The following is a 14,135-nucleotide window of genomic DNA, read 5'->3' on the forward strand; positions in this document are numbered from 1 at the left end:
TTTCCAAGGCCACAAGTAGCAAGCTGGATGGGAAGTGGAGCAGCCAGAACATGAACCAGCACCCATATGGGATGGTAACACTTGCAGGTGGAGGATGAGCAAATTAACCCATTGTACCAACCCCTCTTTGAGTTCTTACTTTGACTTTTTTCTCTCTCTGTGTGTGTGTGTGTGTGTGTGTGTGTGTGTATTGCTTTTTGTCCTCTATGAAGGAAAAGCTGCTTTTCTAAAATGAGAATTAATGTGTCTTTGGCAAATTCTTGTATAATGTGAAAGCTCCTATGGTAGTAAGATCTTTACTACCAAAATGATGTAAAGGTCACTTTAGACATTGAAATGAATAACTCTAAGGACATGGAGGTTTTGTTTAAAACTTTCAACTTAAAATATTTATAAATGGTTTATTTTACAGACTTAATGTTCCAGATATGAAAATAGATCCTGAGTTTAGACTGTGGCTAATCTCCAAATCAGACAGTTGTATCCCAATTCCTATTCTTCAAATGGGTGTGAAGGTAAGAACAAAATGTTACAGATTCTGATACTGAGAAACTGTGTTTGAGTGTGAATCATCTTCTGTTCATACTTCTCAATTAAGACAAGACTGCTGATTCTGGTGTGCTAGATGCACACCTTCTGACCTCCTGGACCAGGGACCAGGAAGGAGGCTAAAGCAGAAGAGATCTCTGAAGTAATTCACACCTTAGATGCTTGTTTTCTCAGATGAGGGTGATGGGGCCCCAGCTGTTAGAAACCAAGCGGATCCTGTCCATCCTTTTCCTGACTACACTTCGCTAGCTTTTTCTGATTTCAGCCTACCTTCACCATCTTACAGCTCACCAATTCCCTTGAAAAAGTCTAGCAGAGAACAAGCTGAAACTAAGTATTAAAAAGTTCCCACTAATGATTATCTGACTTCTACTTCTATCCACCACCGAGGTTGAAAAAGTTGCAAGACTTAGTCAATTCTGCTCAGCATGGGCCCAGTGAACCGAAAGATGGGATCCTGGTAGCCAGGAAGACTAGGTAGTGATGGAGACAGAAGGCTGTGTCCCAATTCAGGAGTGCTTGCACACTTCCAGTGTGAACAGACGTGTGCTAAGGAGGGAGGGAAGTGAGTGGAGGGGGCTGCAGCCTGAGAATCAGTCAGACTGGCTCTTGGGAAACCAGGGGTCTTCTCCCTGTCTCTGTTCCCAGATCTTGATAATCCTAGCAAGATGGACGACTTTGGGCCACCTTCCCGGCAATCCCTCTCGTGGGGCACAGAGCACAGATCATAGGAGTCAACAGCTCTTGGTATGAAAGTAGGGATACCCCCTGTGTCTCCCAGAGTCAGCCAGAGTCTGATCTCAGAGCGGGGACTGTGGTGTACACACCGGGAAGAGAGACAGGCGTCAGAGAGAGACAGGTTACCTGTCTGCCATCAGTCCATTGCCCTCACCACCTGTCTGTGCCCATCAGTGTCTGCATTTTTAAAGTGGCTCTAATTAGTGCATGCCTAAAACCTTATGGGATTTTTAAAAATATATTCCTATCTATATAGATAGACATGACGATTTCCTTAATGTGTAAATAAGAACATCTACAAAGGAAAATGTCACTCAGTGACTCCTCATTGCCCAGCTGGCCAAAATGCTATGCTTCCCAACCCTGCCTGTACTCCCAGCAGACAGGAGCACTTGTAATCACACTGATACACCTCTGGCTTTAAAATATAAATCAGAACGCCATGGAAAGTCTGGAGGCAATCCTGGAAGTTGTCAAACAGCTAGAGATGAGCGTAGGATCTTTGATTTGCCAGTGAATCCTGAAAGCTGTTCTGTTCTCTGCTGCTTCTGTCGCGGATGCTCCGGAAGGGAAGAGCCCCCTCTGCACCCAGCCCCCACCCCCGCCCTCCCTTACTGTTTGTTTGTTTCTCACCTCTGGTTCAAGATTACCGTGGATCCTCCCCAGGGACTGCAAAGTAATTTGCTTCAGACATTTGGCTACAGTGGGAATGGAGAAATAACGGAAGAAATGTTCGAAAAACCTACCTGTGGACTGCAGTGGAAAAAGCTGTTATTTACCATGTGTTTTATCAATGCGGTGATCAATGAACGGAGGAATTATGGGACATCCGGCTGGAACATTGCGTACCTGTTTAGTCCCTCGGACTTGGAGGTAGGGAGTGCCTCTTCAGGACAGGTGACAGTATGACGCAGACTGGAGGCCGATACACATCCGCACAGTTGCCAGGTGTTCTGTATGGCAGAGAGAAAATGGACTTGGTAGTTAGGAAACACAGGCTGGTTTTTAAAACCAGAGACTTGGAAGCCAACCTTTCTGGAACCAGAGTACAGCTGCCCTCCTGATGGTTAGACCAATGTTTTAATCTGTTAGGAAAGCTGATTAACCTCTCCTAGGTCTTAGTTTTCTTAACCAAATAACTGGAAAAATAGTCAACACACACAAGCACACGCACACACACACAAGAAGGTATTGTTTGCAGTACAGTAAACAGGCAAATATTTATATAAAAAACCCTTACATTGTAACAAGAAAAAGACGAACAATATTCAGAAGAGCAAATCTAAATGTTCAAGTCCGGTTGCTGTATTTCAGCCCCAGCCCTGTGCTAATGCACCTGGGAAAGCAGCAGTTGGCCCATGTGCTTGGTAGCTCCAAGGGAAGCTCTGGGCTCCTGCTTTGGGCCTGGACCAGCCATAGCCACTGTGGCCGTTTTGAGAAGTACTTCAGTATGTGGAAATCTTTCTCCCTGCCACCCCTTCATTCTGCCTTTCAAGTACTTTAATACTTTTTAAAGATGCTCAACATAACTAGTATCAGGTGAACAAACAGCAAGGTGCACCTGCCAGGCTAGTACATCGCACTCAGAGTCAGCCCCGAGGATTCAGAAGGGATTGGCTCCAGGAAAGCCTCAGCACAGCCTCTGCATCCTCACGTCTCTCATATGAGACAATATCCTACTTGTATACAACTCACATATATCCTCCCACATCTTTAAATCATCCCAGGCACTTGTTAGCCCTCGTATAATATAGGTGGGTGTCACTCTGTACTATTTAGGGAATGACAGCAAGGCCAAAAGGCTGTGCATTTTCAGAACAGGTGTGATGTGGCTCAAACATTTTTCCATCTTTGGTCGGCTGAATCCACAAGTGCAGAACCCTAGTGGCGAGAGTGACAATGGTCGCAAGGAATGCTGACCCCATGGTGAGAATAGAATCGTGGAAGCCACTGGCCTACAGCCAAAATGCAGTATCCAAATACAGGATAACATGTATGCCAGGCTAGTGTTTGTGCGAGACAAGAAGAAGATGGACAGGAATAGAGGGAAAGATGAGAAACAATTCCAGGACACAGTGAGAATAGGGAAGGAGAGAGAAGGAGGGGAGATGTGCATTAAATGACACAGGCACCCTAGGGTTGGCACTGGGATGGTGGTTTTAAGGGTGAGGATTTAATGGGTAGAATGCATGGCTAGGGAAGCTGAAAGAAATTCACTTCCCTTGTTTATCCTTTTGCACGTTTTGAATTCAGAACCAGATTTTTGTTGTTGAATCAGAGAAGTGATAATGATTGGAAAATTCTGGTTCAACTACAAAAGAAAAAACAATTACTAAAAGCATATTTCCTAAAGTGTTTAATCCTCTTGATATTTCAATATGTTTGTAAAAGAGTACATATAACCATTTGAGAGTTATTGATTGTTATCAGAGTAAGCCCCAGATGCAAGCTGAAATAGTAATGGTCAATTGGGTTTTCCAAAGGTTGCCACAAAAGTGCTGGAAGACATCCTGAGCCCATGGTCTGCGGTTCCCTGGCCAGCCCTACACTACCTGCTGGGGGAAGTGGTGTACGGTGGCCAGGTGACAGATCCCTGGGACAAGCGGTGCCTCACGACCCTTCTTGACAGATTTTGTACACCAGAAGTACTGAAAGAGGACTTCAGCTTCTCTTGTGATGAGGTAAGAAAAGTCATCTCATTTCACTTCATTATTTCTTACTGAATATCACTGCATTATTTAACATGTAAATAATGTTTACATCTTACATAAATTGCAATGTTTAATGCATTTTATGAACTTGAAGTACAGGATTTATATATATATGTGTATATATATATACATATTTGCCTCTGACAAGCAGAGTTTGAGAGAAAAAGAGTGAGATTTTCCATCCACTGGTTCCCTCCCTGGAGGGCTGAGGCTGTCAGGGATGGGCCAGGTAGAAGCTGGGAGTCAGAACTTCATCTGGGTGTCCCACAAGGCTTCAGGGGCCCAGGTGCTTGAACCATCTTCTGCTGCTGCTTTCCCAAGTGGTTAAATCCTCACCATATGTAAGCACCAGAATTCCATATGGTTCGTGTCCCTGCTGCTCCATTTCCCTTCCAGCCCCTTGCTTATGACCTGGGAAAGCAGTAGAGGATGCTCCAAAGCCTTGGGACCCTGAACCCATGTTGGGAGATTCAGAAGGAGCTCCTGACCCCTGGCTTCAGATATGCTTAGTTCTGGCCATTTGGGAAGTAAACCAGTGGCTGGAAGACATTTCTCTCTGTGTCTCCTTCTCTCTCTATAAATCTGACTTGCCTTTCCAATAAAAAGTAAACTAAAATAAATCTCTTTTAAAAAAAAAGATAAAATTACTAGGGTTGGTATTGTGGTACTGTGGATTAAGCCAATGTGTGTGACACCAACCTTCCATACAAACACTGGTTCCAGTCCCAGCTGCTCCACTTCTCATCCAGCTCCCTGCAGATGCACCTGGGAGACAGCAGAAGCTGTCTCACATGCTTGGACCCTGCCATCCATGTGGGAGTTCTGGATGGAGTTCCAGGCTCCTGGATTCAGTCTGGCCCACTCCAGCCTTTGCTGTTTAGGGCATGAACCAGCAGATGCAAGACTCTCTGCCTTTCAAATAAATAAATCTTTTTAAAATAATCTTTTTTTAAAATAACAAATGTGGCGTGGCAAGTAATAACACAGGCATCCCACATAGGTGTGAGTTTGAGACCCAGCTATCCCACTTCCCATTCAGCTCTCTGCTAATGTGCCTGGGAACGCAGTGGAAGATGGTCCTGCCACCTGCGCCCCTGTACCCCTGTGGAGGACCCAAGAAGCTTCTGGCTTTGGGTAGACTCTGCTCTAGCTGTTGCAACCATTTTGGGATGAACCAGCAAATGAAAGATCAATCTCTCTCTCTCTCTTTCTCTCCCCCCTTTCTTACTTCCCTCCTTCTCTTTCTTTCTTTCTCTCTCACTCTTCATCTTCCTCTCTCTTTCTCTCTCTTCCCCCTCCCTTTATCTCTGTAACTGCCTTTCAAATAAATAGAATGAATCTTTGAAAAGTAACAAATAAGTAGGTTTACTATTGGAAAATCCTTTAAATCCTCCAGAAAGTACAGTGTATATCAGATTATGTGTAACTGAGTAGGATGTACAGTAACATAGCATACACTTGCATTGTGAGAATTATATCAGATGACAAAAATGTATATTCTGCAGTCACTGACTTCCAACTTAAAAACAGGCACCGAGACTGACAAAACTACTGAGAACTCCCACCCACTGGTTCACTCTCGAATTCCCACAATAGCCGAGGCTGGGCTAGACAAAGCCGAGGCACCTCAATCTAGCTCTCCCAGAGTGGCAAGGACTCACCTAATTGTACCATCATCTCTGTTGCCTCCCTGGTACACGTTCCCAGGAAGCTAGAATCAGGACCAGGAGTCCAGTGCAGGCACCCTGGTGTGGGATCCGGGCATCATGACTGCATCTCTTTTTTATTATTATATTTTGGTAATCTTTACATTGTTGATTAGGGTAAAAAGTTACAAGGGCTGAAGGAAATATTGAGGAGAAGCCCCACCCAGTCTCCCACCCACCCCATGTCCCGGATGTAGGGCATGCTCTGAGATCCTTGCTCAAGTGGTCCCGGTAGTTCACCAGTTATGCACCGCTGCCAATCTCGCCACTCCAGACACGATGATTTAATAATCGACTGATTGACATAGCCGATCACAGAGTCTCCCTTTGTCCAGTGTTTTGCTGCCAACATATAGCTGTGGTGGTTGATTGACCTGTTCTTTCGTCTTTTCTTGGTTAAGGTTCTGAGTCTGCCGTTTTGATTGAGTGGATCCCCAAAGAAACTTTGAGGTGTTCCCAGACCAGATTCCTATATGTACTAGCAAGTACAGGACCACAGTCCATCTCCCTGATCAGCTGGTGGTTGCAATTGCTGGGTTGGTTCCGTCTTCTGCCCCAGCTTTCACTGGAACCAATGGGTGTTACAGTCTATCCTGGTTCTGCTCATCACATACTCGGCCATCACACAAACCAGTGGGAGCTGCAGCCTAGTCAGAGTGACCCCCAGTAACCCCCACCAGGCCCGTCCCTGCCCTGGTTGCCAGTATGTGTAGCAGACTAGTTCAGTCTGCCCCATATCCCATTTGGCTCTCGTAAATGTCAAAGGGTATTAGTTCCATCAAACCAGCTCAACTGTCCGGCCCTCACGGATGTTGTTGAGTGCCTCTCTGTCTAGCCACCCCAGCCCCTGTCCTAGTTATTCTGTGCCCTCCCATGTGAGTGGCAACCCAAGAGGGAGGAGCCCACTATTTCCCTCCCAGGTCACTCTCACTCCCGGACCATGCGCTCTCCAGGTGACCCTGTGGCTGGACTTGAGAGTATCAGCCCCCAGTGCCAGCTTCTGCCATGGTTAAGCCCCGACAGCTCTCACCCACCCCAGTAGGAATAGTCCGCCCATCCTGGCTCTTCCCTGATCTGGTCCACATGGGGCGCACAGGTGTTGCAGCCCTGCCTAGTCTGGTCTATCCCCATCCCAGCCCATGCTCTCCAGCGGGAGCAGCTATCCAACAAGGGAACCAGCCTTTATTCCCCTGTCGGCTCTGCCCCTCCCCTCCTGATTCTCGCGTTTTGCTGGTTGGGTGCTGCGGTCACATCTGGCACAGGTAGCCTCACCTCGGCATTCTGTGTTGTGCACTGCTCCCGCCGTGACCAAACCCGCATGACTGCATCTTCATCGTCATATCACATGCCCACTCCCACACATTTAGATTGGTTAATGACAATTCCAACCTGTTCTCTGTCCTGATCTTGGCTTCTGCAGACCATCTGCTCAGTGGCTCTGTTACGTGGGGTTTCCCTGTGGCCCTGGTTAGTCTGTCAGTGTCCTCCTTGAGCGCATCAAGGCAGCCACCACCACCCACTTCCTTGACCACATGAACTGAGTGACCTTTTCTTTGTTACTGTTCAGTTCCTCTCTGTTTTTTGTTGTTGTTGTTGTTCTTGAAAATTTTATTGACTTGAAAGGCAGAGTGGCAGAAATCTTTGATTCCCAAATACCTGCACCACAGCCAAGGCTGGGCCAGGCTCAAGTCAGGAGCCAGGAATTCCATCCGGGACTCCCTCATGGATGGTAGGGGTCTCTGGCATTTGGCCTGCATTCAGCTGCCTTCCCAGATGCCTTGGCAGGGAGCTGGACCAGGAGGAGAGCAATGGGAACCCAAGCAGGCATGGCCAGCAGCTGTTACCCTTAGTACTGTGTCAGCCCCAGTGGTCTGCTAAGGTCATGTGCACATTCTTTCTGTGGTCTTTAGTAAAATACAATTACTTATTCAAAGTTCATTGCATCCATTACCAACACATACAGTTCACTGGAGCAAGGAGTGGTCAGAATTATCCTAGTGTCTTTTTTTCTCTTTCTTAATAAATCATGTATGTATCTCATATATACTTTATTCTTCAGTGATCCAGATGTTACCTTTGACAGACTGTCTACATGGCATGCAAGCCTCCTGTATCATAAAGCTTCACAGGGGAAAAATGCTTCAGTATTTCTGAAGATATATGCATTACTGGAAGTAGTTATCTCACCTGCGCCAACACTGACCCAGTGGTTACATTTGCAGACGTGTCAGCACGTGCCACAGTCAGCCAGCCTGGGGGACTGCATCCGCGTCATCCAGTCCTTACCCGTCGAGGACCCTCCCGAGGTCTTAGGGGTGCACCCTGAGGCCTCAAGGAGCTACAGGGAGACCCAGGGCCAGCAGCTGCTGGAGACCCTCATCACCATGCAACCGACAGTACCCACTGCCTGCCTGGAGGCCAGGTAAGAGTCCAGTGCGACAACCTAGTGGAAGGTGGTTCACTGTTGATTGGAAGAAATAAAGTACAAAACTTGCCCTGTGTCTGGAGAGCCCATATGCGGGCTAGTGCAAAATCACACGGCCTGAGCCCTCAAGGGTTTGACTGCCAACTGGAGGCCCTCACCATGCCCTGCCCTACAAAACGTGCTCCAGCTGCTCAGTAGGCATCCTCTGCCTGGTTCAAACCCCAGCCCTCCACTCCATTTTGGGAGCCCCAGGAAGTCAGTGACCTCTTTCTGGCCACAGCGCCTCATCTCTGACTCACAGATAACAATGGTATCCACCACACATAACTGTTCTGAGAGTCCAGCGAGTTCCTTATGTGTTGAAATTCAGTGTAGAAATCTCACCTTTAAATGTGTATGTCTGACAGGCTTTAATGATCGCCTTTTTTGATAGAACATGCCCAGAACTGATTGAGTTTCTTTAGAACCACCCCCGCCCCCAAACCTGGGTCTACTTGCCTGACCCACAGCAAGCCATTCCTTGATGCTGGGGCAGTGGAAGAAAGCAGGTGTTCCTTGTGAAGAGCAAGGAGACAGGCAGCTAGTGCATCTAGCCCCCGACTTCCCAAAGGACCACAGGCAGTGAACTTGATGGTCAGTGTGTGGGTGGGCATCTGGCTGGTGCACGGGGTGCAGGCCCTGCCTGTGACTGGTCAGTGATAGGGATGGCAAAGGTTGGCTCCAGCCTGCTGGCTTTCAGTGTGGACTGGGTATTGCTTCCTTCAATCAGGGCCCAGCAGGCTCTGTTTGAGCTGTTGACTGCAGGGAAAGTTCCAGTCCTTGTGGCTTAGAGTGTTCAGAGTCTTACGGAGGAACTTGAGGGCAAGAAAGTGAACAAAGGTTCCCTTCAACTTCAGAAGGATTTCCAGTCATGTTTGGACCACTTGTAAACCTAATCAAATGTTTGCTGATGTGCTGCTACTCATTATCAAGTTAATGTATTCGATAATCTGCCAGTTTTCTATAAATGTAATCATTAAGTATGGTGAGTCTTAAAAATCCCTAATATTTCATAACAATTTCACTAGATTTGTACCTTCATCATAAATTCAAATCAGATTCTAAGTTATTCCAACTTGGAGCCGAAGGCTGACCTGTAGGCATAAAGGGGTAGATGGAGGCAGGCAAAGAGGATGCACATGACATGTGTCCATTCCCTCCTCCTCCCGTGTCCACGGAGGTCCCGCCAACGCCACCGCCTCGGAACCTCGTTTCCTTCTCTTTAAACGAATTCCACTGCCGTTCCTCCACTTCCGGTGCTTCATGTTTTGCTGAGTAGCACAGCCTCAGCCACCCCAGCCACGTTCCAGACGCTGTCTGCCCGTAGCCCCCGCTGCGTGTGTTACCAGGAACCCCCTTGCATGTGCAGCAGACTCTGACGCGCCCTTGGACAAGCCCTTGACCAGTCCCGCCTGTGAGGCTGCACGCGCACCTTGCTTTGTCCAGTTGCCGACGCCTCGATCTTGGGCCCTCCTTCATGCAGCTGGATTCAAACGAGTGTTTTTTGCGAAGAACTCCTAAGACAGCTAGCAAGGATTGTGTTTCCTCACAATGACTTTATCCATTGAGATAAAGTCAACTTTGGGGTGTGTCACCTTGTCCCCATCCTAGTTTTGTGCTTCGTGGAAGCCCTGTTGGCTTCGAGATCAGACACACGTCTCCTCCTCCTCTGAATTCCTTTTGCAGTGTGAAGCAGAGTAATGACAGGCTGGTGACAGACATGGTGCGGGACCTGCTGAGGCGGCTGCCGCTGACCGTGGAGAAGGAAGAGCGTGCCAGCCCCCAGAGCACACTGAAGGGCATCATGGCAAGCCCCATCTGGGAGAGCCTTTGTGCCAACCGCAGCGGTAAGCGTGGACTGGGCTGCCTGCCCTTCCCTCAGCCCCCTGGGGAAGCCAGTGAGGCCCACTCAAGGTGGAGAGCTAAACTCGAGTGCCTCTCTTCAAGCTGGGAAGATGAGGAGGAGCAGAGAGGATGGTTCTGCAGGGTGAGGGGAACGTGGACAGCATGGGGATGCTGAGGAAGAACATGGAGAAGCAGTGACTGCCGTAAACCGGAGAGGTAGCGGCTCGGCTTGGGGAGCCACGAAGCTCTGCCCACAGGGGGCTCCAGACCTGGCTCTGAGGGGCTAGGTTGGCATACTACGGTCCTGAACCCAGGTAAATTTGAATGCACGTGTTCTAACTCTTTAGTAAAATGCATCCTGGAGTCCCGTGTCGAGCATTAGGCATCACAACGCAGTCTTGAGCTGCACCGTGACACGGAGTCCGCAGTGGCTCACACACGTGCTGGTGGTTCCAGTGGTGACAGCACAGCTGTCTGTGCGCTCTGTAATGCTGGTCAGGGAAGTGGCCTGCCAGCGCTTGTAGGCCTGCACCCATCATCAGACAGTGCAGAGGGTAGCCCGCCAGTGTCTGGGTGTCGGTCAAGGATCGGCAAGTTAGGCTGCGTGTCCAGTCCTCCGCTTGACTGTGCACAGCCTGCAAGCCTACATGGTGTTGCGGGTCTTGCTCGTGAAAAAGTTGAAGAGGGATAATACTCATAATACATAAATGTCATGAAATTCTAGTTTTAGTGCCCACAAATCGTTACTGAGAGATAGCTCAGGCCCGTGGGTTTACGTATGATCAGTGGCTGTGCTTGTAGGACAGGGGAGAGCTTGGTAACTGTGACACAGACAGCACGGCCCAACACCCTGGAGTGTCTGCTCTCTGGCCTTCTACGGAAATACAAGTTCATGGAAATGCCTGTAGCGATCTGACCGCATTCCTTGGCCTTCCGAAGCCCAGGTCCACCGTGAAAAGCCTTTCGTTTGCCTCTGAGATATCAAGCTTTCCCCTTTACCCCCTTGTCTTCGTTCAGGCCGTGATGCCCCTGTGCGTTATGCTTTGCTGACCTGCCTGAGGCAAGAAATCGAACGATTTGATAAGCTGTTGTTTGTCATACATACATCTTTAGAAGATCTTCAGCTTGCTATAAAAGGCAAGATCATCATCACCCAAGAACTGGAGGAAATCTATGACTCTCTTCTGAATGTGCGGGTTCCCCCATTGTGGCAGGTAAGCAGTTAGTACTTCCTGGCCACTTGTTTGCTTAAAATACACGTCCAGTTTCCAGGGAATGGCCAAGTTCACCACGGCGCATCCGTGTTGTATTAAGTAACCATTAAGCAATGCCAATATAGTTTTGGCATGATTATGTATCTTAAAACTTCTTAGACAGTAATTTGGTAATTGTGCTTAATTTATGGGCATGTTTATCACAGGAGTGTCTAAATAGCATAAGGTTGAAAACAACTGGAAGGAAAGAATCCGACTACTTAAGCCGTAGTGGACTCAAATAATGAAGTGCATGCTGGTAGAGAACAATCTTCAAGATGTGTTGGTAAATAATGTAGTTTCAGCAAAATACAGTATTTTTAAGGATTATTAAAACATAGGGGCCCAGTGCAGTAGCCTAGTGGCTAAAGTCCTCACCTTGCATGTGCCAGGATCCAGTGTGGATACCAGCTCGTGTCCCAACTGCTCTACTTCCCTTCCAACTCCCAGCTTCTGGCCGGGAAGGGCAGTCGAGGACAGCCCAGGGCCTTGGGATCCTGTACCCATGTGTGAGACCTAGAAAAAGCTCCTGGCTCCTGGCTTTGGATCACCTCAGCTCCAGCCATTGCAGCTACTTTGGGGAGTGAGCCAGCAGACTAAGGATCTTTCTCTCTGTCTCTCCTTCTCTGTAGATCTGCCTTTCCAAGAAAAATAAATGTTTGGTTAAAAAAATAATAATAAGTAATTAAATAAAAACATAGATATATTTATATAAGACATGCATGCGTAGGAAGCACATACGTTTGAGATTCCAGAAACCCAAATAAAAGTGCTGGGGGAAGAAGAGGAAGCGCTCGGGAGCGGTGACTTCCTGTGCCAAGGCAACGTCAGGATCTCGTGTGGGACAAGAGGCTTTCCCCTCCCATTTCATTTTATAGTATCTAATTGTGCTATCCTGATTTTTTACCATCTTCATATTTTTATTAGTATAAACATCCAAGTGTTTACCAACACTGTATACTTGTCCTCAGCTGCTTGGACCAACCTTTTAAAGCAATTAAAAAGGCTTGATTAAAAACTTTGAGTATCACGAAATATATCGAAGAGCTAAATGATAGCTGCTAAAATCAACAGGTCAAAACTTAAAGCAGGAACTGAGAAAGTCAGGGAGAGGAGGGAGATTGGTCTGGCAGCTCCAGTGCTGCTGGGGCAGCCCTTTCCTGTGATGGAGTGCTGGCCTGGAGCTTAGCTGCAGCTTCCTGCTAACGCACAGCCCAGGAGGCAGGAGGCCTGAGCTCAGATGGCGCTCTGCCACCCGCAAGACAGACCTCTGCTGAATCCCTGGTTCTCAGCTTCCACTGGGGCCAGCCATGGTTACTGTGGGTATTTGGGGGTAAAACAGCAAAATAGGAAGAGTTCAATCTCGCTTTTTTTTCCAAAATTTATTTATTTTTACTGCAAAGCCAGATATATAAAGAGAGGAGGAGAGACAGAGAGGAAGATCTTCCATCTGTTGATTCACTCCCCAAGTGATTGCAACGGCCAGAGCTGAGCCAATCCAAAGCCAAGAGCTCTTCCGGGTCTCCCACACGGGTGCAAGGTCCCAAGGCTTTGAGCTGTCCTCAACTACATTCCCATGCCGCAAGCAAGGAGCCGGATGGGAAGTGGGCTGCTGGGATTAGGGCCAGCACCCACATGTGATCCCATAGCGTTCAAGGCCAGGACTTTAGCAGCTAGGCCACTGCACCAGGCCCAGTCTCTCCCTTTTTTAAAATTCTGCATAGTATATACAAAATGTTTTGCCGCAAGGGAATTTGCTAGTTCTGATAAAACAATGGCATAGTCTTGGGTTTCTGTTAAGAGGAAAGGGGGAACAAAAGCCAATCCTAAATGCCACTGCAGGTAGAGAATCTGATAAGCAGCACACACCTCACACATGATTAGCACCTCATATTAACATTGGCCTAGAAGCAAGTCCCCTGCTCCTCACCTCCATGCTCCACATCCCAATGAGCACAGAGTTTAGGAAAGGGAAAACAAATAAAGCAAAACAGAACACCTGCACTTGCATCCCAAATATTGCAGAAAATACATCTGTGAAAGTACTTGGGAAATTTGTCAGGAAGAAGAGCATTCCAGCCCAGGCCTCGGGGAGTTGTACAAATATTGTGCAAAGAGAATGGAGCCTCCCTGAAAACAAGGCACCCCGCTTGAGAATCCCAGGGGAGATGAGGATGACAGAGTGACCTCACACGCTTCTGAGGTCTGAACGATGAGCGTGGATTACAGCATAAAATGCTTGAAAGAACAGAATTAAACAAGTGACATGTCGTCAGGGAACAGGCAGCTGGGACAGATGACAGAGCAGATCTGGATGAGAATGAAACAGGGCTTCCAGAAATGAAGAGCAATAAAATGCAGTGGACAGGTGTGCCGGAAGATGGCATGGACATCGCTACAAAGAAGCAGACCTGGAAGATAGATGACAAGAATCTGCCCAGAGCACAGCCCCAAGAGACGGAAGGATGGGAAAGGTAGAGGTGCTGCTAGGATGCAGAGAGCAGAGCGAGGCAATCCAGCCAGCTGGGGTGGAAGCTCAGAGGCGGGAAAGAGCTGGGCCACACACTACTTACAAGGACCGGGCTGCTAACTCCACTATTCAAATAAATAAATTAAATAAATCCTCTTTTAAAAAACTCATGACCTGGGCCAGCACGATGGTTTACCTGGCTAATCTTCTGCCTGCAAGTGCCAGCATCCCATATGGATGCTGGTTCATGTCCCAGTTGCTCCACTTCCCATCCAGCTCCCTGCTTGTGGCCTGGAAAAACAGTTAAAGATTACCCAAGACCTTGGGACCCTGCACCAGCATGGGAGACCCAAAAGAGGCTCCTGGCTTTGGATTGAATCTGCTGAGCTCTGGCCCTTG

The 14,135-nt window shown here is 47.9% G+C and overlaps 1 protein-coding gene across 1 annotated transcript in view; it reads left to right on the top strand.

Moving 5' to 3' along the window:
• Positions 1-14,135, top strand: part of LOC121167455 (dynein heavy chain 14, axonemal-like) — a 404,109-nt gene that overhangs the window by 383,589 nt on the left and 6,385 nt on the right. Inside the window, exons 78-83 of the mRNA XM_040996873.1 lie at positions 413-515; positions 1,933-2,160; positions 3,771-3,968; positions 7,927-8,126; positions 9,855-10,015; positions 11,031-11,227. Coding sequence (XP_040852807.1) covers positions 413-515; positions 1,933-2,160; positions 3,771-3,968; positions 7,927-8,126; positions 9,855-10,015; positions 11,031-11,227 — 1,087 coding nt within the window. The remainder of the gene's footprint in view (positions 1-412; positions 516-1,932; positions 2,161-3,770; positions 3,969-7,926; positions 8,127-9,854; positions 10,016-11,030; positions 11,228-14,135) is intronic.

This window comes from Ochotona curzoniae, unplaced genomic scaffold, assembly GCF_017591425.1.
Source record: "Ochotona curzoniae isolate NIBS_2020 unplaced genomic scaffold, NIBS_Ocur_1.0 patch371, whole genome shotgun sequence".
In the NCBI taxonomy this organism is placed as follows: domain Eukaryota; kingdom Metazoa; phylum Chordata; class Mammalia; order Lagomorpha; family Ochotonidae; genus Ochotona; species Ochotona curzoniae.